This window comes from Drosophila persimilis, unplaced genomic scaffold, assembly GCF_003286085.1.
Source record: "Drosophila persimilis strain 14011-0111.01,24,50 unplaced genomic scaffold, DperRS2 tig00000663-arrow-arrow-pilon, whole genome shotgun sequence".
NCBI classification, from domain to species: domain Eukaryota; kingdom Metazoa; phylum Arthropoda; class Insecta; order Diptera; family Drosophilidae; genus Drosophila; species Drosophila persimilis.
Genome location: NW_020825331.1, coordinates 1,365,833 through 1,393,038, shown reverse-complemented (window position 1 = coordinate 1,393,038; position 27,206 = coordinate 1,365,833). Strand labels below are relative to the sequence as shown.

The window sequence follows — 27,206 nt, the reverse complement described above, 5'->3', positions numbered from 1 at the left end:
GTTTACACTTGACATTTTCACTGTACTGTAAATGAATTTAAGTGTAATCCAAAAGCCCTTCTCAGCCTCGCATTATATCGCCTTATGTTATGAATAACTTTAATGAAAGGCAAGAGGATTACGTTGGGGGTGGGGGTGGTATTTGCTTTTTTCTACATGTGCAATGACGTCATTGCAGGCGATGTTGTCTGACTTTTTGCTTTTGGTTGTTTTTCTTTTCGTTTCTATTTCTTTTTTATGTGGATATTTCGATGGAACGGGATTATACACGCACACAGAGAAACGGTAACATATACACATGCACATGTCAATGTGGTTGCGGTTTGCGGCCACTAGAGGGCGACAGACGGACCAACGAACTTCTAATTGCCAAAAATAAACAGCAACAATGACACACTTGTTCTCTCATTCTCTCTCGCTCTCTCCCCCCACCCATCGTATCTCTGCGCGCACCCCCTCTGAGCTCTTTCCCCCTCCCTCACCATTTTGACGCATTAACCAAATTGTTATAAAAGGTTGCCTACTTTCTGGGGCCTGTTCTACTTTCTGCTTTCTTTCCTAGCGGTTTAAACTGAACCACTAAACCACACAGTCACACAGTCACACACTCACACACACACATACACACATATACACAACTATGGGAATTTCGGAATTTGAATTGTCTTTGGGTAAAACTAGTCGCGTATTACACAAAGCCACCACATGGTCTAATATCATTAACACACGCGGGGGACATTCAGCAAATGTTTGTTCATCTGTCAAACAGACACACACACGCACATATTTACACATAAGAAAAAAAGAAGGAAAAAATAGTCCATAAGCACACGCGCTATACAAATTTTTTTCACTTCCGTGGAGAAGGGCATACACCCATTCGTCGTTGTACACCCCTTATTTCTCCCCCTTATTCTCGTATTTGCGTGCGTACAAAATTTATATTTTTAAATGGGGGGAAGAAAAAAGAAGAGAAGCGAAAGAAAGGATGAAGCATGGATAAGGGAAGGGCAGGGGAGAGGGGAGAGTGAGGGGAAGGAGTACATCGCATCGCATGCTGTGGTGTATGTGATTTTGTGTGTGAATGCCGAGAGCCATTCATTCACCTTCCAAACGGTATACACGCGTGTATACGTCACACAGCACCGATACCACCGTTAGACCGCTGCTGTCGCTGTCGCGCTGTAACCGAAACCGAACCAGAAATACACTGCCACACACCACACACCACCCCACCGCCCCGTTAACCCACCAACTCAACATTCCACCCGTTGTGCTACTGCTACTGCCACCACCGACCCGCTGACCCAATCGCAACACACGCACACACACACGTAAAGCAATTGTATCTGTGTGTGCGTGCGAGTGTATATTGTATATGTAGTGCGTTGTTCTTTGAGGCTTGTTAGCTGTAAAGGAACGGTTCAACAATTACAACTGTCACGGGGAGGGGAGAACGGGAACTACTAGCGACGACGAATACGACTACAACGAAGCGCGACAAAAACATGTGGAAGACGGCGTACAAAGCCCTGTAGATGTGGCACTCTCGCTCTCTCTCTCTCTGGACACTGGACGGTGTGTCCCCCACTCCCCCCACACCCATACACACACACACACACACTGCAGATGCAGGTGCAAATGCCATCTGAACTAGAGCCCAGTCACTATTATTCCCAGCCCAGTTCCTGGGATAACCTCCCATCATGCGAATCTGAACCGAAACGAACCGAATACACTATACTCTTTATTCGTTATTCATTCGATTTAAAATTGTTTTTTTCTTTTTAGCTTTATTTTCACCACTCGACCCGAATTTCGGATGCCAGCGCACCAACACACACACACACACAGACATACACACACAACTCTTGAGATGTGGTATTTTTTTTCTTCTATTTTTTTCCAGCCAGAGCCTGTGGTGGCCTGGGTTCCAAAACTGTAATTAATTCGTTACACACACAATAGAGCGCACTAGTAGGGGGTTGGGGCTATTTTTCTTGATCCAGATTATGGGAAAAATCGCAGGTTGAAAAATAAAAAACAAAAACCGCTTTATGCGAGAGCTACAACCGACATTGTCTCACCAGTTGGACGAAAAACTCAACAAACGCAAGACTTCAACTCGGCGACTTTGTATTACAGACTACAACTACAACACTGACACGGAGAGAGACATGGACACGGAGAAGGCGACACGGAGGCACAGTGACACAGAGAGGGTAACGGGAACGGAGGGGGGCACACACATACACCAGGGCACATGGCAGCCAGCAACGGTAATCATCGGAATCAGCCGCAGAGCCAGCGCCAGTACCAGTATCAGCCCTGCGCTCTGGATCGAAAAACAAAAGCTCAAGCTCTTCTTGGAGAGCTGCCCCAGAGCTGTATTGGCGCCATGAGAGTACACCATTCGCTCAGAAGATATTCGCTAGCTTAGACGGTTTGGTTGTTGGAGAAACAGAGACAACCATACACACACCACAGCAGGCATAGAGCGCAGAAACGTGCTCTGGCCGCAAGGAAGCCGTTGTTTTCTGGCTGGCAAGAGCCGGGGGCGAAGCTTTTGAAGCTTTGCCACACTCTCTTCCTCCCACACATACTCTTCGAGAAGACATAGAAGTTACAATTCCAATTATAATTTCCTTGTTTTGGCTGGCAAACATCTAGATTCTGGAATTTTGATTTGTACAGCCATACGTTTCTTTCTATCAAGCAACATTTAATATTTATGTTAATTCCCTGTTTGTAGTAATTAGCAACGAAATAATCGGTCATCGATTGGCTATCTGCGCAGAAGCACTTAAGGATATGTTCGAAGGCAACCCTGGTGTGCGCCAATACACTTAACGGGAATTTAAAAAGGCATACCGGCGATTAGATCTTCCGATAAGAGCGGTAGCCATTCAAGTGGGGCTAGGCATTTATGAATGGGAATTTAATTGATATGGAATGAATTGTTAAGCATGAAAGGGAAACAACAAAATATGTTTTGCGAGCGCGCCTTTAGGATTTGAGAACCCCGAATCAAGAAAGTGTAATTTAAGGAATCTCCTTTCTTAACCGAATGCGGTTCCTTCCATTACGTTTTCCAATTGGAAATCGAAATAAGTTTATCTGTTATCCATTTTATATACAAAAAGTTTGATATATAGACATTATTGTTGATATTTCTCCATAATGACACTAATCTACAAAATGGATAATTCTGCGGCAAACCACAGAGCGACATAGGACTATTATAGTGGTATCAAATAAAGATTTTAGCCATAGCAGTGGTTACAAAGTGGTCCTTGCTCCCAGAACACACTAATGTTTACTAAAATACTTTGTAAGTTCATGGGAATGGGAGTTTACTCACATGATATCGCCTAGATTGGGTCGTGTCTCGACAAGAGCAAAGCTCTCCTGGTCATTGCCAGGTCCTGGCACGGCTCGTCGCCGTTTATTGGAGGCCTGTGAACCATAGTGTGCACTCCTCCGGATGACGCCATCCCCGATGATGGCTATGTTGTCATCCAGGCTATTGATGTGGCTGTTAGTCAAACGTGCCATCGGTGATGAGCCCCTTCTGCGACGAGCTCCCACACCGCCCAGCATCCTGTCAACGATGAAATAGGTTAGACCTGGTTAGTCGTCAAGCGATGTAGCAGACCAGGCAGCACAGATCACAGAACACAGAAATCCACAGAGGAATCTTAATATCTAAATACATATTTACTAATACTACACACACTTTTGCGAATGTAATCATACATATATCATATTTGATGTTTAAAGCGCAATCAATTGAAATCACTAGAGATACGAGATTCGAGATCTGCTCTGTTTCCGAATAACAAGACTATACTCCTAGAACCGTGAGTAAGATGCACCAGCTGGCACCGTCCGGGCACAACTGATAAAATGCCATTGGCAGGGACTGGCCGATTGCGCGTGGGATGTGGCTGGATTCCCTGCTGTGTTCTGCTCCGCTCCAGCAAAGGTAGATGGACGCCACAACACACAACACATACACAGATGGCCGATGCCGATGACGCTGATAGTGGTTGATGACGTGCTTGATAGCGCCCAGCATGTGCGCACTACAAGTTAAGTTACCGTTAGTAATTAGCAAGCGGCCTTACCCATGTCCACACACACATGCACACAAAAACACACACACAGAGAGGCGCTTACATTGTGTTTTAGCAGCGTCCGGCGCCTAAGATAAGAATAGTAGTAGTACATCCCAAAGGCCTCAAAGTGAGCCGCTAACAGCATGTCCACATTGATTTACTTTCTGTGCATATTAATATTAATTAATCATTATTCAATTATTAAGTGCACATGTCTCACCCACATCGGAAAATGTATCCATTCCATATGAAAATACCTTCTGTAAATCCTTTTTCAAATTTCGCGCAAGCAACAACAATTATTGCGAAATTGCGCAGCAAAAAATAGTGGCCGTCCACCCGCGTGGGCTAGTAATAAGTAAATATGCCAATATTTCTGCAAACTGCATACGTATAATGCGCTCTCCAACAGACTATATGCACACTTAAGTATTTGTCACAATTGGTTGCAGATTTCAGTAGTAGTTTCGCCTATTACTTCCAATTGTTTAAGATCACCGTCAAAATAGAGAAACATGGCGGGTATGAATCGAATGTGTGCCGTGTCAGTGTTGTTTTTCTCGCGAGTATCGATAGCAACCATTGTATGGTTTGTGACTCAACATATCGATATAATCTGAGCGCTATATCGGTATATAATGGCGTATTTTTTTTTCAAATTCACCGTCTATTAAATTTCATTTTCAACGGTATATAGAAATCCAATTAAAGCAAGTATTTAAAAAAGGCCAGTCAAGTAGAAAATTGCTTCATCTCTCGAATAAAATTATGTGAGCCGAGCTAAATGTTCTATATAGCCAGTAATATTCGACGGAATAAAGAATTGAGCAATTGGAACGATACTCGTTTGCTTATGCTACTGTTGTATGAGCAAAAGTGCCTTTTGCGTCTGCCTACAGTGGCTTCAAATGACAGTAAGTCCTGATGTCACAGGGCACTCCCCAATAACAGCCGCTGTTCCACGGCTATTCCGTGTTTTCCACATTCTTCGCATTTACAGTTAAAGTCGAGCCACAGAGTCTGCAGTTGCGATGCCGAAACGACCACCGACGGCCTTTGTGTGGGCCACTACTCCCTGCCTCAGGCCCCAGAAGACCAATTTCATAGGAAAACAATTGAAAAAGGAAGAAGAAGAACAGACCCCTGACTTGGGGTAGTGGTGGAACAGCTGTTCGTCTGAAAACGGCATTTGGACACCGGCGTCTTCAGGATTCTGCCTGTACGGTGCGTGGTGCCTGCCGCCTTCCTGCTGTTTTCGCGCCAGGAGCACATTGGGCCGCATCTCGACCGAGTACAGCGAGGGGAACGGAACCACGACGACGAGCGGATACCAGCAGTCGTGCTTTTGTGTAAGGGAGTGGAGAAGCCGCGTTCCGTGGTCCTCGAGACGCGTCACGGGTACTATACATGAACAGAGTCGCCTCGGACTCCATAAGCCGTGTCACATGCAACCATGGCCAGGAGCTCCTATTCGAACAAGAGACGAGACGCCTCTACTGGATGGCAAGAAGCGTCGGATACTGGTTGGCAGCTAGGACTACGTGTACTACGACTGGAGCACCGGGGACATTGATCAAGACGGAACACAGCCGCAGCCTCGCCAAGGACGTGCCCTGCATCCCCCCAGCTACGCCAGGCCCGAATATGCCGCTGCCGGTGTCCGGTAAGAATATCCGTGCCCAGGTAAAGCTCTCTCTCCCTATTCAGCTGTGTTCTAAAACGTGGGGAACTTGGGGAAATTTGTATACTGGCTGGACGATAAGACCGGACTGGAGAGGATAACTGTCCGCGGAGAGCGTCGTTCCGTGGAGCTGCATCGTCTGTCGCAGTTCACCGACATCCGGGCCGTGTGGACACCGGATGCGAAAGTGCTGCACAATCACACGGCACAGTTGCCCAAATTGTTTCCAAAACTGCATAGCCAGAGGGGCGTGACACGCAGCACGCGCGACGTCTGCTCGTGCCCCAAGCATCTGATGCTACTGGCGGACAAGGAGAACTACGGCGTGTATCCGGCCAGATTTAAATATAGTAAGGAGCGATATTTTAATGCACAGTAACGTCTATTCTGAACCGCGAATAAAAGTAACTTTTAAGCCAAGATATAAAATAACTACATATATTATAAAAACTAACAAGGAAGGCATTCACCGTCAAGCGATGATCTGCCTTCTACTTCATCCTCGCCCAGATCCTAGCCTGCCATTGGCCACAGGAATACATCTGCTCGCTTGCCAATTGCATCGGAGGCCTCTCTGAGGTCCAGCAAAAGCAGCACCGTCCATCACCCTCCGCAAAGACTATTCGAAGAAGCTTTTCCCCCACAAACCCAGACCAAGGCGGGAAAAAATACCCTAGGGAAAAGGATATTATATAATTACGGAAATGTTTATCATCCCAGGCTCGAATTAATGCAGAAACTATTCAGTTTCTGTTTTAAAGAAATTTTAACGATATTTTGCAATTAGTGGTCTTCTTATAGAGACCAAGAATGAGTTTCGGAATCAGAATATATATACAGGAAACTAATAAAATGCATGAATACGTCTAAAACATATCAATTTGAGAAAATTCCTTTTTAATTACGTTTTGAAAACAGTTTGGAAAACAGTATCTTTACTTGTTTTTTTTTTAGTTCTGAGGAAAAATGAGTTTGTTAGGGTGTCTGCAAATCAGAATAAATAATAATTATGTAAACATCAATTGATCTGGTCATCATCATCGCCATAGTCGTCCCACATGTCATCGGCAAATGCATCGTCCTCGACGCCGAAAATGCGCTCCAGATCCTGTTCGGTTTCGGCATGGATGGCATCGGAGGTGAGCAGATCCTGGTCCTCAGGGCAGGCCGTGCAGCGACTCTCGTTGATGCCATAATTGAGGCAATTGGCGCCCACGCACTCGCAGCACCCATCGTGGAACCAACGATAGCTATTCGCACCCATGCTCTCGCACTGCTGCTTGCATTTGTTCGACCGAATGCAAGAGTTCACATAGATGACGGTGCAGTTGATGGTGGCCCCGGGCTTGGGTCGGTCACCCAGTCCATTGTCGGTGCCCTCCAGGCGGTGCTTGATGCCGGCGCGCATGGGGAACCGCATGGTCGACCACTGGTCATCGTCCTCGGCGGTGAGGGTGTCGAACAGCTCGGGCACGCCATCAACATCGCCGATCTCCGAGCGGGGTGTCAGCGAGGGCAGGGCATCGGTGTGCTTGGGGCACATGTCCAGGCATCCACAGCACTCCGTGTACAGCTCCCCCAGGCAGTTCAGACAGTCCTTGCAGCAATGGCAGTCGTTCAGCTTGCACTGACAGCTCTGCGTGAGCAGGCACTTGGACACCACCGAGCCGCAGACCACCTCGTTGCAGCCATCATCGTTGTTGGCGGCCACCAGCGACAAGCTAAGCAGGAGGCCGGAGTAAATCAGAGGCAGCAGCAGCAGCATTCTCACACAACGAAGCCTGGAAGCACAATGATGCGTGAGGCATTATTGCGTATGACTTTATGCGGCACACAGGTGGCACGAGAGTCAGAGGACAGGTACCCAGGTAGCCAGAGGGCCACCGCAACCCACTAATCCCGTGGGTGATCCGGGTAGGTAGGCGATTGGGCAATTTAAAACAAGTTAGGCATACAAATCGGGAGGGGGCCATAAAATAAATCCACAACAAATACGATAATTAAGCGGTACCCTCATCCGTTGAGGGCACATACACAGGCAGAGCACTGAACATGGGCATCCTGCCCACTGGCGCTATCACAGCATTTATTTCGAAATTTTGTTCATCCTGTACACGGGACAACTGTTAAATAATGAAGGCCGTGATCCAATCAATAAATTTTGCCACATCTGCATAGATAATATATTGATTGCTACAACAGTTCGTGGAACCGGTAGTAGAACCCAACTCCAAGGCGGGTGGCAATGCCGCCGAGACAGTGCCACGCAGCATCCAACGATTGCTTTTGAGTATCATCAATCCGGCCCCCGATATGCCCGTGTATAGGATGCTGCTGCTGCTTTGTGGCTCCTTCGACTCAAGCTGTATGCCCGCGCAGAAGGTGCGATTCGAGGAGAGGCTGCGAAAATGGGCATTAGCCTTGAAGCACACACCATTCGCAACGATGGGCGCCTTTACCACCTTGGGAGTACTGGTATCGGTAGCCTTTTTGCCTTCTCCCTGATGCAGCTGGGACGACTGCTGCTGTGTCGCATTCGATCTGTCGAAGCTCCAACCAATAACAATGCCATGCTCCCCCACAATGTACTCCGTTTTGCTGGAACCCGACCACAGGCAGGCGGGTCGTATGAACGTATTGAACCTGCTGGCAATTGGGGGGGTCAGTGCTTGAGTTAAGGTCTCCGTTAACTTCGCAGATACTCACCTCACTTCGTCCTTGAGTATGACGACAGCTATATCCGCATCGTAGCTGCTCAACTGGCTGTTAAAGTCCGGATGTATGTAAATGCCATCAACGGGGGCGGCCAGAGAGCCCTCTTCGTTCCAGTTCTTTAGATTGTGGCGCCCCAAAAAGACCAACACCTCGTTGGCTGTGTAACGCTTGTTGAACATCTTGAAGCAGTGGCCCGAGCTGATGACCACGCGTCTCGAGACGAGAGTGCCACCACACTGGAAATCCAACGATGTGAGATTATTTACATAGATGGCCGCCATCCAGGGCCACGATCCTCGGGTAATCGATGGCAGGCTGCTGCCCACTGCACTCCCATCCACAGTATCCTGCTCTTGCAGCTCTTCGTCTGCCATGTGCTCAAATTCTTCATCGTCTTCGTCCTCGTTGTCGGCAAACACTGGCGATGTGATGACATCCGAACTCCTCGAGCTGAGGGGCAGCCGAAAGTCGAGACTCCTGTCGATCCTCCCACAAATCTCCTTGGGCGAATGAAAGGGTTTTCTACACGGAAACGGGCATTAGATAACGAATGAATGGCATTGAGGAGGCGCGTGCTTGAACCGACCACAATCCGTATGCATACTTCTTGAACTGGCTGTGCGGCAGCAGCTGTGGCTGCGGCGGCGGTGGCACTGTCTCCTCGGCAACGCCCTCCTCTTCGTCCAGTAGAAGCGAAGTCTTCTTGTCCGGTATAAAGGTTAGTTTCCTGGTGTGCTCCAGCTGGATTTGGGTCATGAATATACTATGATCTGCCGGGAGAAGAGAAGGGTTAGCTGTGTGAATGATGGATAGAATGGACCCTAATACAGACCGCCAGATCCAAAGCAAATAACATGATTGTTGGCCGAGATGAGCAGCAGTTTGGGCGGGAAGTGATGCTTGGGAAAGCGTATCTTGTAGAGGACTGGGGCATTCTTTGTAAACTGCCCACGGGTCAGCAGCTCTATTTCGCCGAGATAGTTCTGAAAGATGGTTATGATTAGGTTCGTTTCATATTTTTCGATGTGAAGTTTGTGGTGTGACCCTTACCGTTGTTGGCTTGCCGCGCATGGAGAGCGTGACGCGTAGCTGGAGTGGCTGCCTCACGTCTGGGTTTCGCACCGCGATCAGACCGAACCATTCATTTCCGTCGAATCGATACTGAAAGATCTTTGGGCAGGGACTGATGGGCATGCCCTGCGCAATCACCTTGGACACGTGCTCGAAGCAGATCAGCAGAATTGTGGTGAAATGCAATTTCATTTCAATTTTCACGAGTCTTTTTCTCACACACACACAGAGACACACACGTGCAAACAGGCATGCGGTCATTACTTGTTGGACGTGGCCGGTTAGAAGACCTGTCCACAAAATGCAGTGATTGAACGTTTAAAACACAATTGCACTGCTGTTTAATGCAACATTTAAACATATCTGCGCACTCTTTTTGCTATTCAAAACAAAATGCGCGCCACAAAGCTCACGCACACAACCAGGGCGGCACGAAAGTAGTGTTCAGTAGTGTTCGGGAGCTATCGATTAAATGTAAGTGTTTTGCTTCGCTATTAGGGAGCTGCGCAACAAGTGTTTTAATTTTATATTCAATAAGATGGTGAAAACTATTAAATATTACTTACTGAATACATATTTTACGAAATGCTATATTAAATCACTGCACTCTATCGATAAGATCGCAACCTATCGATCTTTTAAGTGTTGGACAACTTCAATTTTTGAGCAGAACGTTATCAGCTCAAATGGTAGAACTTTTATGAGATCAGATAATTTTAATACAGAGAATTTAAGTTTAACAACAATTTGTTATTCAGCTGCAGCAACTTCTGCAGGCGCCTCGGGCTCTGCAGTTGGCTCAGGAGCTGGCTCTGGAGCTGGCTCGGGTACGGCCTCTGGTGCGGGTGCCGCCTCAGGTGCTGGTTCCGGGGCCGATGGTGCTTCTTCTTTGGGTGCCTCTGGGGCCGCTTCCGGCGCTGGTGGGGGGGCTTCTTGTGGTGCTTCCGATGCTGGCGCAGCTTCAGCAGGTGCTGCCCCTTCCGCCGGTGCAGCAACGGCCTCGCCCTCTGCCGGAGCTGGAGCCGGAGCCGACTCACCCTCGGCTGGCGGTGCAGCCGCCTCTCCCTCGGCCGGAGCTGCGGTCTCGCCTGTGGGTGCTTCGCCTGTGGGTGCTTCGCCTGTGGGTGCTTCGCCTGTGGGTGCTTCGCCTGTGGGTGCTTCGCCTGGTGCTGCTTCTCCTTCGGGGCCTTCGGGTGGTGGTGGTGGTGGTGCTTCTTCCTTGGGCGGCGCTGCCTTAGCTGGAGGTGGCTCTGGTACATCACGCGACTCCCGGACTTGATCTTCTTCAGTCTTCTTGCCCTGAAGAAAGGAACGTAAGAGGGAAACGCAGAATATTTGTTAGCCAAAATAATACCTTTCGTTTCTTCTTCTTGTCATCGTCTTCTTTTTCTGGTACATCCGCTTGCTGCTTATAGTTCTCCGAGAAGAACTTGAGGCCCTCCTCCCGCCCGGCAGTGACATTGGGACTGACATAGCTGGGTCCATACGACACCAGCGAGAGCATCATGTTCGACTGCACCTTGGTGACCTTCAGCACGATCTTGTCGTTCCTGCAAAACAAATGAAAGAATGATGGCAGGAAGTTCCGGAAAGGCATAAAAGGCGGGATGTCCCCGTGTACTTACGGAGATATTTCGTCGCTGTTATCGTAACGATCTGTTGAGGTGGCCAGCAGCCTGGTCTCATCCGGATCATCGGAGGTGAAGAAGCCATAGGCAGGCACCTCCGACTTGTGGCGATCCACCACATTCAGAATATCCCGCCGCTTGGAAGCATCGAAGGCCATGATGACATGGGGCGGTTCCGGCTTGGGATCTGGCGGCAAGAAGCCGCTCGTCTGGCTCCGGAAGAACATATAAACGAGCGCGGCATGCGTTCGCCTATTGTTGGGCACCCACACCGGTGGCATTTTCACCGTTCTGGTGCGAATCAGTGGCTTGGCAATCACCTCCTCGACGAACTCCTCCTCCTCTTCGCCACTGTCGTCCAGATCCAGATCCAGGTCCAAGTCTATACCCAAATTGGCCATGGATTGCCTGATATCCAGCTCGGGAAGATCCTCCTCGCTGCCTTCCTCTTCGCCATCCAGATCGTCGCCCTCGTCGTCGACTGCCACGGCATCCTCTGCGAAATTGATGATGGACTTGGCCTTTGGCTTGGCCGCGTACTTCTTGGCATCCTCTTCGGAGCTTATCTCCTCGACCCATTCTTCGCCCTCTGCGGAGAAGAGTCAGGAGAATTGTCGGTTAGTTATGCAGCAACCGCCAACGCGCGGCCGATGTTACCTTCCAGTTCCACCTCGACCTTGATCTTCATGGGCGATATAATGGGGGGAATGACATGCTCCTCATCGAATTCTTCGTTGGGTGGCGCCACCCGCTCTTTGGTCAGCTCGTGGGCATACGCCGCCAGGACATTGGGCACCGAGCCGATGGTTTCATCGATCTTCCAGAAGCACATCAGCAGCTCCTTGCCATCCAACTGCTCGATGACATCGTGCGGCAGTGGATTCTTGCAGGCAAAGTTCACAATATCGAACTGTTCGGCCGACACTTGGATGACCTTTCGGTCCTTGCACTGCATTTTGAGTGGCTCGGCGGGCTCTTGCAGCTTCTTGAACATATCACGATTGACTTGCGGCCCAAAGACTGTGACCCCAATGTCCGGTATATTCTCGAGAATGGTGTCCGTCACATAGGTGAGGTAATCCAATTGCTTCTTCTCCTTGGCCTCGCGCTCAATGCGCTCCACAAGCTGCGTGGACTCGTTTTTGACGCGTAGTTGCTCCACTTCGATGGGCTGCAGCTCGTCGATGCCATAGGTGACAAGCCGAGGTGCCTTTTGCATGGTCTTTTCCAGTTCTTTGCCGAGCAGGGACATCAGCTTGGGCACATCCGTGCCAAACATGATGTTCACTGCCCTGCCACCCTGAAAGCAATCCCTGTTAAGAATTACCCTTTCTGAAGCTGGAATCGCCCTAACTTACGGTTACAAATAGCCATGTGGGTTCGCTCTTCTTGTTGAAACGCTTCAGGGCCGTAATGGAATCCGATTTACACTGCCAGGACGCCATTAAGGATGGATTATTAGTAAAGGTCGACCATTAAGAGGCACTACCTACAATGGCCAACTGCAGATTGTCGCCACCCATCTCCAGCTTGATCTTGCGCAGGCCGCCCACCATGCCCAGACAGGGGCCACACCACTCAGAATACACGTCGAGCACTGCGGACAGAGGGCAGGGCAGGGCAACATTATTTGGCGGAGGGAAGGCGGTAGTGGCGGACAAGATAGATACCCAAAAGGCCGGGACGTTCCAGGAACTTTTCAAAATCCTCATTGTTCTGCAGATCCGCTTGCAACTGTTGCACTCCTCCCTTCTTGGCCATGCTCTAGCATCTGCACCAGCCACAGCCTAAAATCCAAAAGGTGTAGTAAAATTTATAAAATATGTGGCCCAATATTGTCCGAATAGTACTAAATCATAGTGCCCAAAATAATTTTAAGATTTGTTCTGTTTAAATTTGAGTTATTGATCAAACAAAACTGTTGCTCAGAAACAGAAACAAAAACAGAGACGGGGTTGGGTTGGGTTGGATTGTAATCGTAATAAATTAGTTAACCACACATTTGCTTTAATTATTGTTTTCCATTAATATTAAACGCTTTTTACACACATATAACAAAACATTGTACACTCTGTTGTAACATACTAAAATAGTTAAAATAATTTAAGAAACACACACGCACAAAAAAATACAATCCGATTATATACGAGTATAGGGTGTGTGCAGAGCGTCACTCTACAAAAGTTCATATTCAACAGTTGTTTTTTATAGATAATATATATATCGTATATAGTATATATAACTATGGTATGGTATGGTATGGTATGGTATGATATGGTATGGTACGGGTAGTATACAGTACATACAAAAGCGATCAAGACCTCTTCTTAAACAATTACTATATACAGGTATTAACACAAAACTAAAGGTTAGTCCTCTTGTCGATCGTTCTTCGATGTATCCCATCCCGCCTTATCTCACAGAGATGCCATTGATGGTGATCACATTGCTGGCCACAGGCTCTGGTTCGTATACCTCGTCATTGCTTCGCATCTCGTAGGGAGCATCATAGAACTGCTCATTTGGTATTTGATCGTAAATGTTCTCTGTGGGAAGATTAGATCATTAGATTATCAGATAGATTATACATGTATGGATTCACTACATTCACTTACCTGAGCGATTGTTGGTCAGTCTTTCGCCATTTGCGGCTCCGGCCGCCCCACCAACACCACCACCACCACCACCGCCTGTATTATTGCGCCCCACACCGCCTTGGAATGTGTTGAAGGTGGCCGCCGATGGATTGTTGTCCATGTGCATGCGATTGTTGGCCTCCAGTGTCGAGTACGACATGACGGCAGCATTGCGCTCGTCTTTCGTCTCGGCCGCCTGCACATTCTCCGTATTCTTCACGGGTCGCGCCTTGTTTCGGTACAGGAAAATCAAACCAAAGACCACCAGCAAAGCGACTATGATTGTGGCTCCAATGCCCACGCCAGTGCCCAGCTCCGAGGTCTCTGGACCCTCCACGGCGGCCAGTTCACAGTGCGGCTGTTTGCCGCTCCAGGCCCCATCCTCGGTACATTTGCGCAGATACTGTCCAATGCGATTGTAATTGGGAATGCAGTGATACTCGGCCGAGCCGCCATATAGCGTGGAGTCGTTTACCACAATCACACGCCCGTTCTCGATGGCGAGTGGTCGTCCACAGTCGACGGCTGTAAAAAAGTAAAGGCAAATATCATCAATTATATCAATTATCAAATTATCAATTATACATATATCAAATATAGTCCACAAAAGCTTGAGAAATTGGTTGGAAATTGGATTGGAATGCAGAATATGCACTCATTATATATTTATTCTTAAGATCTAGACAAATATTCTAGCTATTTCCATAAAGCACATTATTTGACATGTCTTTCTCTCTCCCTTTCTCCCTCTCTCGATCATTCTTCACACCTACGTAGCACCATCCGCTCACTGCGCTAGAGGGCGCCACTGTACGAGGACGAGAAAAATAGTTTTCTTCATTCTGGCTATAAAAATGATCCGATGTGATACAGATTCAACAATCTGGTACACACGATCAATCGCTATGATTCTATTTGTTTTTTCCCCGCATCTAAAAATTGTACCCCTGTAATCTTTGATTGCCATATATTATGGAAGTGACCAATAAAAATACTTACGCCTACAGGTGGGACTCTTGCCCGCCCATTTGCCGTTCTTTTGGCAGATGCGCGTATCATTGCCAATCATGGTGCGTCCCTTGAGGCACTTGAAGGTGGCCACAGAGCCCACGGCTCGAGTTCCAGCCTCAACAATTAGATTCTCATTGATATTCGGCATGTCGCAGACAACCTCCACACATTCGGGTGCCTCGTGGCTCCAGTTGCCATGCTCTGTGCACAGTCGCCGGGAGACACCATTCAGCTTAAAGTTCACATTGCATTCGTAGAGCACGGCGGCTCCATAGTAGGTGGCGTTTGTGGCCAGGGTAACCTTTCCATTGGTTATATTCTCGGGTGCACCGCACTCAACATCTGAAAGTGGCAAGCGTTAAATAATATATAGATACCATGAATACATTTTTTCACTCACAGACACAGTCCGGAATGATGCCGCTCCATTGGCCGCTGTCCGTGCAGGTGGCCAAAGCCTCGCCCACCATTTTATAGCCCCGCTCGCAGCGATATTTCGCCAGGGCACCAATTCTAAAAAATATCGAAATTTGATTGTGTTGCATTTTCTAGGAAATAAAAAGTATTCCCCCCCCCGCCATATACTTGTAGGTCTGGGCCGTGTTCTGTGTGGAGTCTGCGGTGCGTATGAGTGTCCGTCCGTACATGCGATCGTTTCCTGTGACTGACAGCAGGCTATGAGTGGCCAATCTCGGCTCAGTGCAGCGTATCTCTAAGGAATAGAGATACATATATTTCAATTACAGATTGATCCAGAGATATTTAGTTGTTGTCACTTACCCTCGCATTTGGGGGAGACGTCACTCCAGACGGCCGATTCCAGACAATGACGCTTCACCACTCCGCTAAGCTTATGCGACTGGGAGCAGCTGAAGACCACCTCGGAGCCCACGTACGTGGTGTTGGTCACATACTTGTGACTTCCATATGGAATAGGCAATATCTGGCCACAATCGATGTCTGGAAAGAAGCAAAATTTCCGAATTATATTGGGAAAGGTGTATGGTTTGTGGCTTCTGGGGGGACTCACATTCACAGTCGGGGGCATCGGAACTCCACTCTCCGCTGTCCAGACACTCCAGCACTGGATTGCCGTGCATTATGTGCCCGGGATCGCAGTTGTATTGGATCTTCGAGTGCACATTGTAGTCGTAGCCAATGACAAAGGAACCAGCTGGCACCTGGGGCGTCTCGCAGGTGACCAACTCACAGACGGGCGCCTCGCCCGACCACTTGCCATCCCTGGTGCAGTAGAGCTCTGTCGGCCCATCCAGCCAGTGGTCCTCGTCGCATTCGTACTTTACCACCGAATCGACAGTGGTGGTGCCGTTGAGGAGTATGGATATCCCGCGATCGGGTCGCGCCGGAGCTCCACAGTCAACGAATCGGCAGGAGGGCGTCTTGCTGGACCACTCGCCGCCCAGGCCGCAGGAAATAATCTGAAAAGTATTAAAATAAATTAAAAGCTGATCCATCTGGCTTTGTCCTCTTGTCGACACTTACTGCTTCGCCAACGAGCACATAGCCCGGCTCGCACGTATAGGTGGCCGTGGAGCCGGCCCTCTTATCGCTGAAGCGTACATTTCCCCCTGTAATGCGCTGTGGATCCGGACACCAGTCCACCAAGCACTCTGGCTGCTTGCCGCTCCAGCCATCCACCTCACAGGTGCGATTCTCGTTGCCAATCAGCGTGTAGTTCTCGTGGCAGCTGTATGTGGCCACCACACCGAAGCTGGTGCGCTCTTCTGAGAGGTGTATGGAGCCGAACTTAAGCTCCGGCAAGCTGCCACAATCAACATCTGTTAAGGGGGAGTATAGTTGTATCAATAGGCCCGTAAGAAAAGCAAAAACCCTGCTCTGGGTTTCTATCTTCCCACATCCACACCGACTCATCGACTCGTCGTATCGCTTACATTTGCAGGTTGGCGCCGAGCCACTCCATGTGCCATCGAGGCGGCAGTCTCGTTCCGCCTGACCGAGCAGCGAATGACCCTTGGGGCAATCGTATTGAATTTTCTCGCCCAAAGTGAACTTCTTGCCCATGACAGTGGTGTTCTGCTGGGCATCCGGCGAGCCGCAAGACAATGGTGCTGCAAAATAAGAAATAACACCAAGGAAGGTTGAACATCCGTGACACTGGCACTGGCACTGGCTCTCTCTCTCTTCTGTGGGACCTACTGTGCTGGCAGATGAAATGCAGATAGTCCAGATTGCAGCCCACATCGTTCCACAGCCAATTGCGTCCGCCATCCAGTACCACACAGTTCTGCTCGCCATTGTAGTTGTTGGGCTGATCCTTGCCCCAAGTGGGTTTCAGTACAACTTCGCCTGAAAGAGCATTAAACATTTAACACAATATGCATGCTGGAGGACAGGACATACCATTCACCCACTTCCAGGTGCGGGAGGTGATGCCCGGCTCTTTTTGAGCCCCGATCCAGACAAGCTGCGGCTTCAGCTCGGTCTTGCGGCGTTCCAGCTCGGACAGAATGTATGCGCTGGTGGCGCCCCGAAAGTCGTGTACCAAATCGCCGCCTGTTCGGATAGAGGAAGACAATTAGCCGCCCGTTTATTGTTGCTGCTGCCCACAGTCAGAGCACCGCCACTCACCAGTCTGCTGGCAAATGGCTTGTGCCTTATCGAAGCTTTCTCCTTTGGTGATATGAAAGTCGTAGCAGGTTTTCGAGAATGTCGTCACCACGGTGTCCACCCCGAGCTTGGGACTGAGGCAGCGGTCCATGGAGAACTCGTCGTTGGTGAACGTCTCCACCTCGCAGAGACTGAGGCTGCCCTCGACGCCAACCAGCTGGATGGCCACATACTGGCCCACCAGCGGACGGGCGCAGGTGAATGTCTTGACCACGCCCTCGTCGAGGGTGCCCGGATACCAGGCGCAGAGCGGATTCCGCTGCAGATCCGCACTGCTATTGCCCACTCGAATCTCGAGATCCTGCAACGGCTGGTGGCCACAGCAGCCGCGCGTCGTTATCCGCACCACGTGAACCGCCTGCGGTGTGAGGAGATCTACGCGCCACCAGGGCGACGGCTCCTTCTGTGTCTCCGAGCACTCCTGGCCATCGGGATTCTGAAAGGGACAACATTGAGCAACCATTGACACAATCCGTATAGAAGAAAAGCAAGGATCCAATCCCCTCACCTTGTTCCCTGGCTTGCCATCGTTGGCATAGCTCGCGGGACCGCTGCGCGTATAGGAGCTCTGATTGACCGGCTTGCGGTATGCCACATTCACACCACAGAACGGCAGCTCTCGGTCCCAGCCGCTCCGCGCATCGCACTTTATCGATGGAGATCCGAACAGCTCGTACCCCGCATCGCATTCGTAGTGCGCCTCCGATATTCCGGTCTCGCCGGCAACGGTTCGCACTTTGGCATTCAGCGGCACCGCCGGGGGACCACAAACTGGAAGCAGAAACAGAAACACACAAAAAAATCTTGAGATCGTTGCCACCATCGGAACCATTTGAGCAGTTCCACGCCCATGCACATGCAAAGTCTAATTACGATATACACTAGTCTATACGTATATGGCCAGAGGTATGTACAGTGGCGGCCAATATAACAGCGGGTTTTCTACAAGATAATAATTAATATTATCAGAATTAGGAATCGCAAAAGAATACTTCAAAATATGATCAAAATAAAATATAATCTATAATATTATAAAATATATAATAATATAATATTATATAATATATAATAATAATAATATATAATACATAATATTTTTTTTGTCTAACAAAAATTAATTTTTCAATTAAGTATTTTTCTATGGAAATTGATTTTATTCTGAAATAAATACACGAAATATTGAAAAAATGTTGTTTAAAATATTTGTGAAAGGAGTCCCCAGAAAATGCTTCAGCGAACAAAATGATGTCCGGCTTTTATGAGAAAAGCATCGAAGGAAGGTACTAAAACGTTAGAATTGTACAAATTTGGCTAGCAATCGAGGCTTATGAGGCTCAGGGACTACTACCAAGAAAGTGAACTATTTTATAGACCGCAGCTGTACTACAAGCAAATTCAAGCGGTAAGTAGAGTAAAATGAATTATTGAACCATGTTTGGCTTTGTATGAATAAATGTTTAGAAATAGATGTATGAATCATAGGCTGGAATGATATTCGTAAAGTGTGGTCTGTGGTCCCCAAAAGCGAAAAAAAAGTGAAACTTCTCCGTGACCTTGCAGCAAAACCTGTACGGGAAGAAGCAGAAGAGCCAGAACCCAGTGCAAGGAAGTGGGATACGGATACAACTTTGAAAAGGCACAAAAAAGGGGAGTAAAAAACCACAACTGCGGAAACTATGATTCAGGATAATTAAACATGCCATCAAAATAGAGCTTACTAATAATTACAAACATATTGCACAATGGACAGCCATTCATTTAATACTTTAGTTGGGGGCAATTATGCAAATGTAAGTCGAGCCGAAATTTTGTGCACCCCAGAGAGAAGGCCAGAACCGAGTGTCATATGACCCAAGTCATTGTGCAAAAAATAAATGCATAAACGAGTACGAGAATACCCAAGATCTGCGATTAAAGTAAGTAACAAGTGGGACTCTCAGGTTTCTCTGTCTCGCTCGTACTCGTACCTAGTAATAAAATACAATAAAAAAAAAAAAATGATTTAGAACACGTTGGCCAATTTGAGAAACCAGTTGAAATGTCAGATCAGAGCTTGGGTGGGGGCTGAGCTGACCAGCAATGCCTTATATAGTCGCCTGACGCCAAGACCTGGCTCTGGCGTGGGCGCTATGTTTTTTTGTTTTTGTTGGGTTTTTTTTCGTTATCTTTCACCTTTTGACCCTCGCATTTCCCATCGCCAAATGAAGTTCCCAGTCTCTAAACGAACAATTTGAGTTTATAATATGTTTAAAGCCTTTTGTTCCCATCATAAATATGCATAGGCCGCGTCGACTATGCAGATTTTGCACAATTTCAAGAATACAACTTTCTCACAATTGTACATTGTATCCATCCATAAATATTTGTAAGCATAAGTACGGGTATAGTGGAGAGGAAAAAGTCTACATAGTTAGCTGCTCAACACGAATAAAGAGCCAATTAGGTGGCGGACATACGAAAAGAATAAATAAGCAAAATAAGCACAAGGGAAACGGTTACACTCCCCATGTGAAAACATGTTTAAGCACGCTTGCCTGCCAGCCAAAGGGCAGGAAGTAGTAATGCCATCTGTCTACAAGGAGAGAGAGAGAGAGAGAGAGAGAGGAACAACCGCTATTCAAAGAGAGCCAAGCACCGGTGGCATTCCATGCAAGACAAGATCTTCAATGAGAGCAAGAGACAGACAGATAGGAGGACGGGCAAAGGAGAACAAGGGACAGACAGATGGGAGGACGGGCAAAGGAGAACAAGGGACAGACAGATGGGAGGACGGGCTCACGGGCAAAGGAGAACAAGAGACAGACAGACAGCCAGTCTCCAAGGAGAGCAGGCGACAGACAGACAATACAGTTTTTAAGGAGAGCAAAATGTAGACTCCAAGGAGAGTCACAAACGAGAGAGAAGAGATATGTACATTTGTGTGTGTGTGTACGAGTACCGTATGACTATTAAAAGGTAGAGCAGACCCCAGGGCTGTGCGCTGTCGTTGGTGGCCGGTGGCCTCGTTTTATTTTGTCTGTGTCTTTACTGCTTTTGTGGCTTTTGTTGGCTTTTTCCTTTTCTTTTGGCCTATGATCCGATCCGCACAAGCTGGTGGAAGCCAACGCTCTCTGCGCGGCAATTTTGCATATGTTCCTTGAGACTGAAACAGGCAGGGGCTTGGGTTGGGCGATGTTTTGCTGCCTGTTGCAGCTGTTGACGCTTGACGTCAGGTTTCTCGCGCCCTCTCTCTCTCTCTATCTCTCTCTCTCTGACAAACAAATAAAACAACAGCAAAGAAAGCCCTGGCTTGGGCTGAGGCAAACATTTTGGAATACCCTGGCAATTTTGAGTTAAATTTAGCAGCATTATCCATAAACATATTAGAGTACTACCTGTGAAATTTGGTGAGATTATCTTAAGGAACAACTCATTTTTCAACTCATCAGTTTTTCCTTCATTTTAATGAAATATATAGAAGGAATATGTTAAAATATCATTACAATTATGGGAAATTGTTCTCATTACTTTACGATATATGCATTTAATGATCTTATTCTCTCATTCTCATTCTCTCATATTCAGAAAAGAAAAAACTTTCCCCATATAAAATCACTTCAGGAAATATAGAACCTATGAACATAATATATATGAGTTTCACAAAAACCTCTCTACAACTGATAACAAAAATATCCCGAACATTGAATATCCCGAAACTTGAAACAATCGTAGAGGGCAATAAAAGCTAAAAAAAAAATCGGTAAGGATAAATACTGGAATACCCCTTAAAAGGGTATAAGAAATACTGCGCTAGCTGCGACGATGATGTTATTTATGCCAAGACAGCCAAAAAGCTGTTATTGTTATGAGCCTCGAATCGCATTCATCCGGTTTTACTGGTGTTTATGATACACACTCATCTATCCACCACCCTCGAGGAGGAGAAGGAGGAGGGGGAGGGGGAGGCGTGTCACACCACGGAATCCCATAAAGCACAAATTTGTATGCGGCGAATTGATCGCAGAATGCAAAATTATGGATGGGATTGAGGATCTGTGTAGGTATATGGGTAAATAGGGCAGACCAGACAGTCAGACAGTCAGGCGATGGCTAGGTACAGGTACAGGTAAGCAGCGATCGAATTTTGTGCGATAGAAAGGTGGCCCGGCAGACCGAGTGCCGTTATGACAACATCGGGCCGCCAATAGCAAATACCCGAACGGAGCGGGGATTTGGATGTGCTGCACGTAGGAGGGCGCAATGCTCGGGGGCCGTAACATCCAGTGAAATGTTCAAACTCAATCACGTATCCGCCACACACCACACACCAAACAGCAACAGCACCAGGCATGAACTTGTGAAACTTGTGAAGTAAGAATGTCACAAGCCCCAGAGCAAAAGCCAGCAAAGCAGTGCCCAAAGCGGCTAAAGTGGCCTGGCCCCAACCATTTGCGGTGCCTGCCCCCAGTGGATGGATGGTTCGAACAGAAGTCTTACTCACAAAACGCTGACCGAACGGGGAAAACTTTCACTGCTCCACTGGAGAGCCGCCACAACAGCTTGTTCTCTGTCTCGTCGCGTCTCCCCGCCCCCTCTCCGGCTCGAGGCATTCGTCTCCAGTCTTTGAATGTTTATGGTTTCAGAATTCAGAAACTTGTTTTCAAAAATTTACTGCAGAGAGAAACGAGTGAGACATCAGGGGCAGAGCCCTTACATCTGTTAGTGTTTTTACGATTGGTATTTATGGAATAATAACCAAAACTTCTTGAATATAAACCCTTTTGTTTTATTTACAACTTTCATTTATATGTACATACATATATGGACATTCGACATCTTTTATCTCAACTATCATGTTCAAGGGTTTCGAGATAAATCCCATGGAGCAGAGAAAAGTTTATTCTTTTTTGATGATTTCCCTGTAAAGTTGATGTTCTATAAAGCCTGTAATCTGTACCATATTCTCGATATCATAAATAAATCATAAATTCTGTGGCAGCACATTTAACATTAAAAAAAAAAACTTGGTCTTTAATGCTCTTCAAAGGCTCCAAATGAATTCGAAATAAACTAGTGAAATATTTTATTAAAAATGTATTTGAAAAGAATGTAAATAAAATGTTGTAATACAACGGGTTTGGAATTTTTCGGTTACCAATGAAGGTTATTCCCATTTCTCCTACTACTCCCATTCTACGCATTTCTCCCACTTCTCCGACAATTATTCCCGAGAATGCAAAAACAAAATATGTACATGCATGTGGCACCGGGAGTGCAAAAACAAAATAAATAAAATAAATCAAATACTCAAACATAATTTCTTTTTGTATTTCATTTATTTTTTGCCTGGCATCGACGGATTTCGGATTTATTTTACTTTTAAATTGATCAACAAAATTATTGATTTTAATTTAATAATTATTTTTCAGTAAGCACACCTTCAAAACACCCAAAACTTTTCAATGGAAAAAACAAACGCCACTTAAAATATAGAATAATACAGAGCCGTAAAGTACCTAAACGGAAGCATTATGCATTTACCCTCAAAAAAAAAAAGAAAGAAAAAACAAACTCTGATTCTCTGCTCTTATCTGATCGTTCTTCGAGGTGGGGATTGACCCCATTTCTTTCAACACTTGCTAATTGGTAAATCGAGTGCAAGAATGAGGAGAATGATGGAGGGGGGGGGGGGGGGGGGGGGGGGGGGAGTATGGAGGATCGAATCGGATCGTGTGGTGATGGATTAAGGTCAATACAACTGTGAATAACTTAGTGAATACTTTTGTAGATATTTTCTGTGTATTTCTGAGTGTGGAGTGGAACTTACTTTGGCAATTTCCGGCTGTGCATAGCATCATCAGCAGAAGCAGCAGCAGCATAATGGGGGACATTGGATACGAAAAAGTCATGGCTCTTTTGAAAGCGTCCACCTCGCGGCGGCTACCCAACGACGACGGCGACGGCGACGGCGAAGGCGACGATGAAGATCTGAACAGCTGTGGTGGTGGTGGTACTGTGTTGCAGCAAAACATTGACTGCTGTTGGCGGTTTTTAAATGTTACTGCGGCCGATGCGGTTTTTACTGGCGTTTTTTGGCCGGAGTTACGGGTAGTACGGGTAGTGTGTTTGGGGTTGATGCTGTTGGATGCCGTTGGTCGTTGATTAGCTTGGAGGCTGCTGTAGCATCGTCAGCATCGATTAATTTATGCATACACTCGACGATTATTTATATATTTATACAGATACGTATCTGTATCTCTCTCTCTGTCTCTCTCTCCTCTATGCATATATATGAGATTAGGTGTATGCATGAACAACACCATACCATGTGAACATATAGCGTGAGGCCCGAGGGGCAGCGACTTCAGCGTTCATTAGATTTTCACTTTGCATTCACATTGGATTTTCCACCGCATAATTATTATGGTAGGTACTCGGTACGGCGGTGAAGATGATGATGATGATAATGTATATTACTGCACAAATAATAATTTACATTGTGATAATCATGAAAATCACAAAATCACAAAATCATAGGTGTGGGTCATTGACTCCACCTCCCATGCCCCTCCCCACCGCCTCTGTCTATGTCTATGTCTTTGCACCGAAACCGAATCACAAGCTTTCCTTCAGTGCCACACACACACACACACACAGTCGCAGGCAGCTCTTTTTGATTGCCCTCGCTTCGAATCGATTGGAAAAGTAAAAGTAAACTTTAAATGGCTTCCCTTTTACGGGTTGGAATATTCAAAAGAATAAGCCAGCAAAAAGACAGCCAATAGAGCCGACTGTGCCCTGAGGGTTGACTGCTTTCAAGGTTGTTACGGCCAATACGGATCACTGGCCAGCAGAGGCTACGTGTTTGGGATTTGGTGGGGGATTTTCATTACGCCCGGAGGATCCATTGGCCATCATAAACAACTTTCATTAGAGTGTGTGTCTCTCACTAATTATCAAAATTGGCTGCCTGGGTGCCTGGCTGCCTGATGGAAGAGTTAGGAAAGTTTCAGCTTCAGTTTCAGCTTTAGATTTGAGCTCTAATTTGCCAGATATATCCGGAGGTGCTAATTGGAACCATATGAGAAAGTACGCACACAGACTCAGCACGCACAATCGCACAGATACGAAAGACTTGTTTATTCCGAATTGTTCCCGATTTATGGCCAGATTTTTTTCATATTTCGGTTGGGAGGAGTCTCTGTTTCCAGGCCCATAATCACTTCACTATTCACAGAAAAACAAAGCAAACAAAAACAGAAACCCCACTCGCGGAGTGCACCTTAACTCCACACAAAAACAAAAAAGAGCACATAGAAAAAATAGAGATAGAAAAATGAATGGCTGGCTACCTATGAACGTGAACTTATTACTCTTTTATGTGGCTCGCCTGCTGCATGTGCATGTGTGTCCACATAGATATTGGTTATTATTAACGGAGTTAACACTACTGCCTGCTGCCTGCCAAGAGTACGCTGAAAAGCGAAATAAAACCGACGCGAACGCGAACCGTACGCCTGACACGTCTGCTTTGAAAGTTGTCTTCTAACTGGTTTCCATCTGGCGCTTGGCCCGCGGACTGCGAATGCGAGTGCGAGTACTGCGCGTGTGCAACGCCGATCCGATCCCGATCCCGGTGCCGACGACGAGTCCGAGTCCGAGTCCGAACCTAGTCGGCACCGTCACCATAAGGTTGATTGGTCGGTCGGTCGTTCGGTCGGTCGGTCGGTTGCTTGGTTGATCGCTTCGGTGGTCGGTTTTCAGCCGCTCGCTCGCTCGCTCGGTTTGCAGCAGCACGCTGGTCGCTGCTGGGCCTGTGTTTGTCATTGTGTGGAATTGTTGCCGACGCGAAATACAAACTGCGCAATCGCAGCACTGCTTTACACAATGGCCGCGAGGTTGGTTCCATGGGTTCCCCAAGCTCCCCCGAGCCCCACAAGGTTACGCCTTTGGTTAGCCACTGCGTTTAAATAAGAATGCATTTTTTATTTTACATTTATTTGGTTAATGAACGCAACGAATGTGTGCATTTATAACAAGGTTTTATTTATTTTTCATTTAGGCAATTACAAGACACATTATCTTACAACGAAACGATAAATAGTTTACAGTTTTAAATAAGATTTTCTTAAAAAACCAGATTTTTTTAACAACATCGCAGACAGACAGACCTTAATTTTTTTTTTGGCCAGGACTAAATTACTTTTTTTGTAAAAAGTCGAATTTTTGTAATTTAGTTTTAAAAAGATTTTTTACATTTTTTAAACATTTCTTTTAAATTAACCTTTTTTGTCTGTGAATTTTACTATCAGAAATATATTTCAACTTTCATATATGTTATTTCCTTAAAGATTTGTGAGTAGGTATGTGTTTTTTCTTACGACTAATTTGCATTTAATTTTTAACAAAAAACCAACATGCTCGCATTTGGCGTTTCTGTTTTTACATCATTCACTTTGCATGGCTTAAATTTGAGCGTGTTTTGAGCATAGCATTATTTATTGTTGTCTTTGTTTTTATGGCCATCTTAATTGGATTATTGAATCCAATTTTTTTAGCGCATCCATAAATACAAGGTATAGCGTTTAATCAATCTGTGCTACAATAGAATAACAGAAGAGGTTGGGCGGCTTTTTTTTTCCTTTTTTTTTTTTGATGTGGTATAACTTTTTGGTGAAACCTCGCAGTGCACACTGTTGACGTAAAATGGCCTGGCTTTGTTGTTGTTTGTTTCTTTCGTTTTGTGTTGTTGGTTTGGTTGTAATTTTGCTGGCTAGTTCGGTCACAACAGAGACAACAGAGTAGCCGACCCGAACCTGAGTACTACACAATTCCACGATGAAAAATAAGACGACAAAAACCCGTACTAAAACTGGAGTACAGTAAGAGCTCTGAGCTCTGAGCTGTGCTCCGTGTTCTGTTTAATTCTATTAATTGGCAGGCAGCATGGCTGGCCTAAGCCGCCAACTGTGGCAAATAGTGGCAGTACAAGTACTAGCACTGATGGCCTGAGACTCGAAACTCGAGACTTTCTGATTATATTCCCATACTTGTCCTAATTCCACTGACCAGCGGTCCAGCGGATCACTGACCACCGAACGATTGGAGTGGACTGTAAGAGGCAAGAGATACCGTAATGGTCGGAGAGCCATTCGCAACGCCAGAGATTTCGGCAATGGTCGGGGTCGTCTGCTGCATTACGAAAACCAAACCAACATGAAGATCAGCCACATCCCCGGTGGCAGAGATGGCAAAGATGCCAGAGATGGCAGCGATGGCTGTGGAGGGCTCAGGTGGCTCTGTCACCGACCGACCGACCGACCGACCGGAAGAGGGAAGCCAGATGAGCGTTTGATTATGCGACTCAAATGAAAGTTTTTCGCCATGTGATGTGGGAAGCAGAAGCAGTCGGATTGGATTGGATCGGATCGGATCGTATCCGATCAGATCAGCGACCCCATGAGAACCGTGGGTGGTTTTTCCAAGATGGTAATGGAATGGTATCGTATCGCTAGGCGTCTCGCTCGTTGGTTCTTTCTGTCTTTCTGAATAACTACTCAAGCCAGGCCATTCATTATAATTTTGCAATAAATACATATGTAAGTACACATGTGTATATGCGGGTAATCTGAAGTCGATTTGCCATTTCGCAAAAAAAAAAAAAACTAAAAAAATGCATTCGTCCGTTGCCCAGTTTTGTCGTTTTCTTCCCATGAAA

The 27,206-nt window shown here is 46.7% G+C and overlaps 5 protein-coding genes across 6 annotated transcripts in view; all 5 read right to left on the bottom strand.

Moving 5' to 3' along the window:
• The window catches only part of LOC6599410 (voltage-dependent calcium channel type A subunit alpha-1), a 57,592-nt gene extending 53,007 nt beyond the window's left edge, over nt 1-4,585 (bottom strand). The window contains exons 1-3 of the mRNA XM_026991272.1: nt 4,343-4,585; nt 4,180-4,282; nt 3,362-3,601 (exon numbers count right to left, since the gene is read on the bottom strand). Of these exons, the coding sequence (XP_026847073.1) occupies nt 3,362-3,601; nt 4,180-4,181 (242 nt within the window). The 5' untranslated portion in view covers nt 4,182-4,282; nt 4,343-4,585. The remainder of the gene's footprint in view (nt 1-3,361; nt 3,602-4,179; nt 4,283-4,342) is intronic.
• A 2,158-nt stretch (nt 4,586-6,743) lies between these two features.
• Nucleotides 6,744-7,564, bottom strand: LOC113566314 (protein twisted gastrulation). The gene has a single exon (XM_026991416.1). It carries the CDS (start codon nt 7,562-7,564, stop codon nt 6,818-6,820), a length of 747 nt encoding a protein of 248 aa, XP_026847217.1. The 3' UTR covers nt 6,744-6,817.
• Nucleotides 7,552-9,946, bottom strand: LOC6599412 (serine protease gd). Of its 2 annotated transcripts, none has more exons than XM_026991341.1 (5): nt 9,565-9,946; nt 9,347-9,497; nt 9,119-9,284; nt 8,506-9,036; nt 7,552-8,445 (listed from the first exon to the last, which is right to left on the bottom strand). In XM_026991341.1, the coding sequence occupies exons 1-5, from the start codon at nt 9,844-9,846 to the stop codon at nt 7,926-7,928; spliced, it is 1,650 nt and encodes a 549-aa protein (XP_026847142.1). In that variant the 5' UTR covers nt 9,847-9,946; the 3' UTR covers nt 7,552-7,925. The 2 variants fall into 2 exon arrangements, with proteins under 2 accessions (XP_026847142.1, XP_026847143.1); XM_026991342.1 differs by having other exon boundaries at nt 7,552-8,442.
• Nucleotides 9,947-10,281: 335 nt separating this feature from the next.
• On the bottom strand, nt 10,282-13,032 carry LOC6599414 (actin cytoskeleton-regulatory complex protein pan1). Its single transcript, XM_026991414.1, has 7 exons — nt 12,884-13,032; nt 12,707-12,810; nt 12,572-12,643; nt 11,871-12,513; nt 11,211-11,802; nt 10,940-11,135; nt 10,282-10,884 (listed from the first exon to the last, which is right to left on the bottom strand). Exons 1-7 carry the CDS (start codon nt 12,972-12,974, stop codon nt 10,336-10,338), a joined length of 2,247 nt encoding a protein of 748 aa, XP_026847215.1. The 5' UTR covers nt 12,975-13,032; the 3' UTR covers nt 10,282-10,335.
• A 559-nt stretch (nt 13,033-13,591) lies between these two features.
• On the bottom strand, nt 13,592-23,520 carry LOC6599415 (sushi, von Willebrand factor type A, EGF and pentraxin domain-containing protein 1). Its single transcript, XM_026991413.1, has 14 exons — nt 23,316-23,520; nt 18,018-18,280; nt 17,471-17,945; nt 17,243-17,395; nt 17,039-17,188; nt 16,774-16,950; nt 16,364-16,659; nt 15,891-16,299; nt 15,641-15,820; nt 15,446-15,572; nt 15,261-15,373; nt 14,849-15,202; nt 13,829-14,374; nt 13,592-13,759 (listed from the first exon to the last, which is right to left on the bottom strand). The coding sequence occupies exons 1-14, from the start codon at nt 23,518-23,520 to the stop codon at nt 13,626-13,628; spliced, it is 3,582 nt and encodes a 1,193-aa protein (XP_026847214.1). The 3' UTR covers nt 13,592-13,625.
• Nucleotides 23,521-27,206: the final 3,686 nt, after the last annotated feature.

Excerpts from the sequence above, each read along its gene's own strand:
- LOC113566314 (XM_026991416.1), bottom strand. The coding sequence starts at position 7,564 with ATGCTGCTGCTGCTGCCTCTGATTTACTCCGGCCTCCTGCTTAGCTTG.
- LOC6599412 (XM_026991341.1), bottom strand. The coding sequence starts at position 9,846 with ATGACCGCATGCCTGTTTGCACGTGTGTGTCTCTGTGTGTGTGTGAGA. Across the intron at positions 9,498-9,564 it reads TGCGCGGCAAGCCAACAACG|AACTATCTCGGCGAAATAGA; the intron begins GTAAGGGTCACA and ends ACCATCTTTCAG. Across the intron at positions 9,037-9,118 it reads CCGCACAGCCAGTTCAAGAA|AAAACCCTTTCATTCGCCCA; the intron begins GTATGCATACGG and ends GTTTCCGTGTAG.
- LOC6599414 (XM_026991414.1), bottom strand. The coding sequence starts at position 12,974 with ATGGCCAAGAAGGGAGGAGTGCAACAGTTGCAAGCGGATCTGCAGAAC. Across the intron at positions 12,811-12,883 it reads GGAACGTCCCGGCCTTTTGG|TGCTCGACGTGTATTCTGAG; the intron begins GTATCTATCTTG and ends CTCTGTCCGCAG. Across the intron at positions 12,644-12,706 it reads ACAATCTGCAGTTGGCCATT|TGTAAATCGGATTCCATTAC; the intron begins GTAGGTAGTGCC and ends GCGTCCTGGCAG.
- LOC6599415 (XM_026991413.1), bottom strand. The coding sequence starts at position 23,520 with ATGTTTTGCTGCAACACAGTACCACCACCACCACAGCTGTTCAGATCT. Across the intron at positions 17,189-17,242 it reads CACCTGGAAGTGGGTGAATG|GCGAAGTTGTACTGAAACCC; the intron begins GTATGTCCTGTC and ends ATGCTCTTTCAG. Across the intron at positions 15,573-15,640 it reads CGTCTCCCCCAAATGCGAGG|AGATACGCTGCACTGAGCCG; the intron begins GTAAGTGACAAC and ends TCTATTCCTTAG.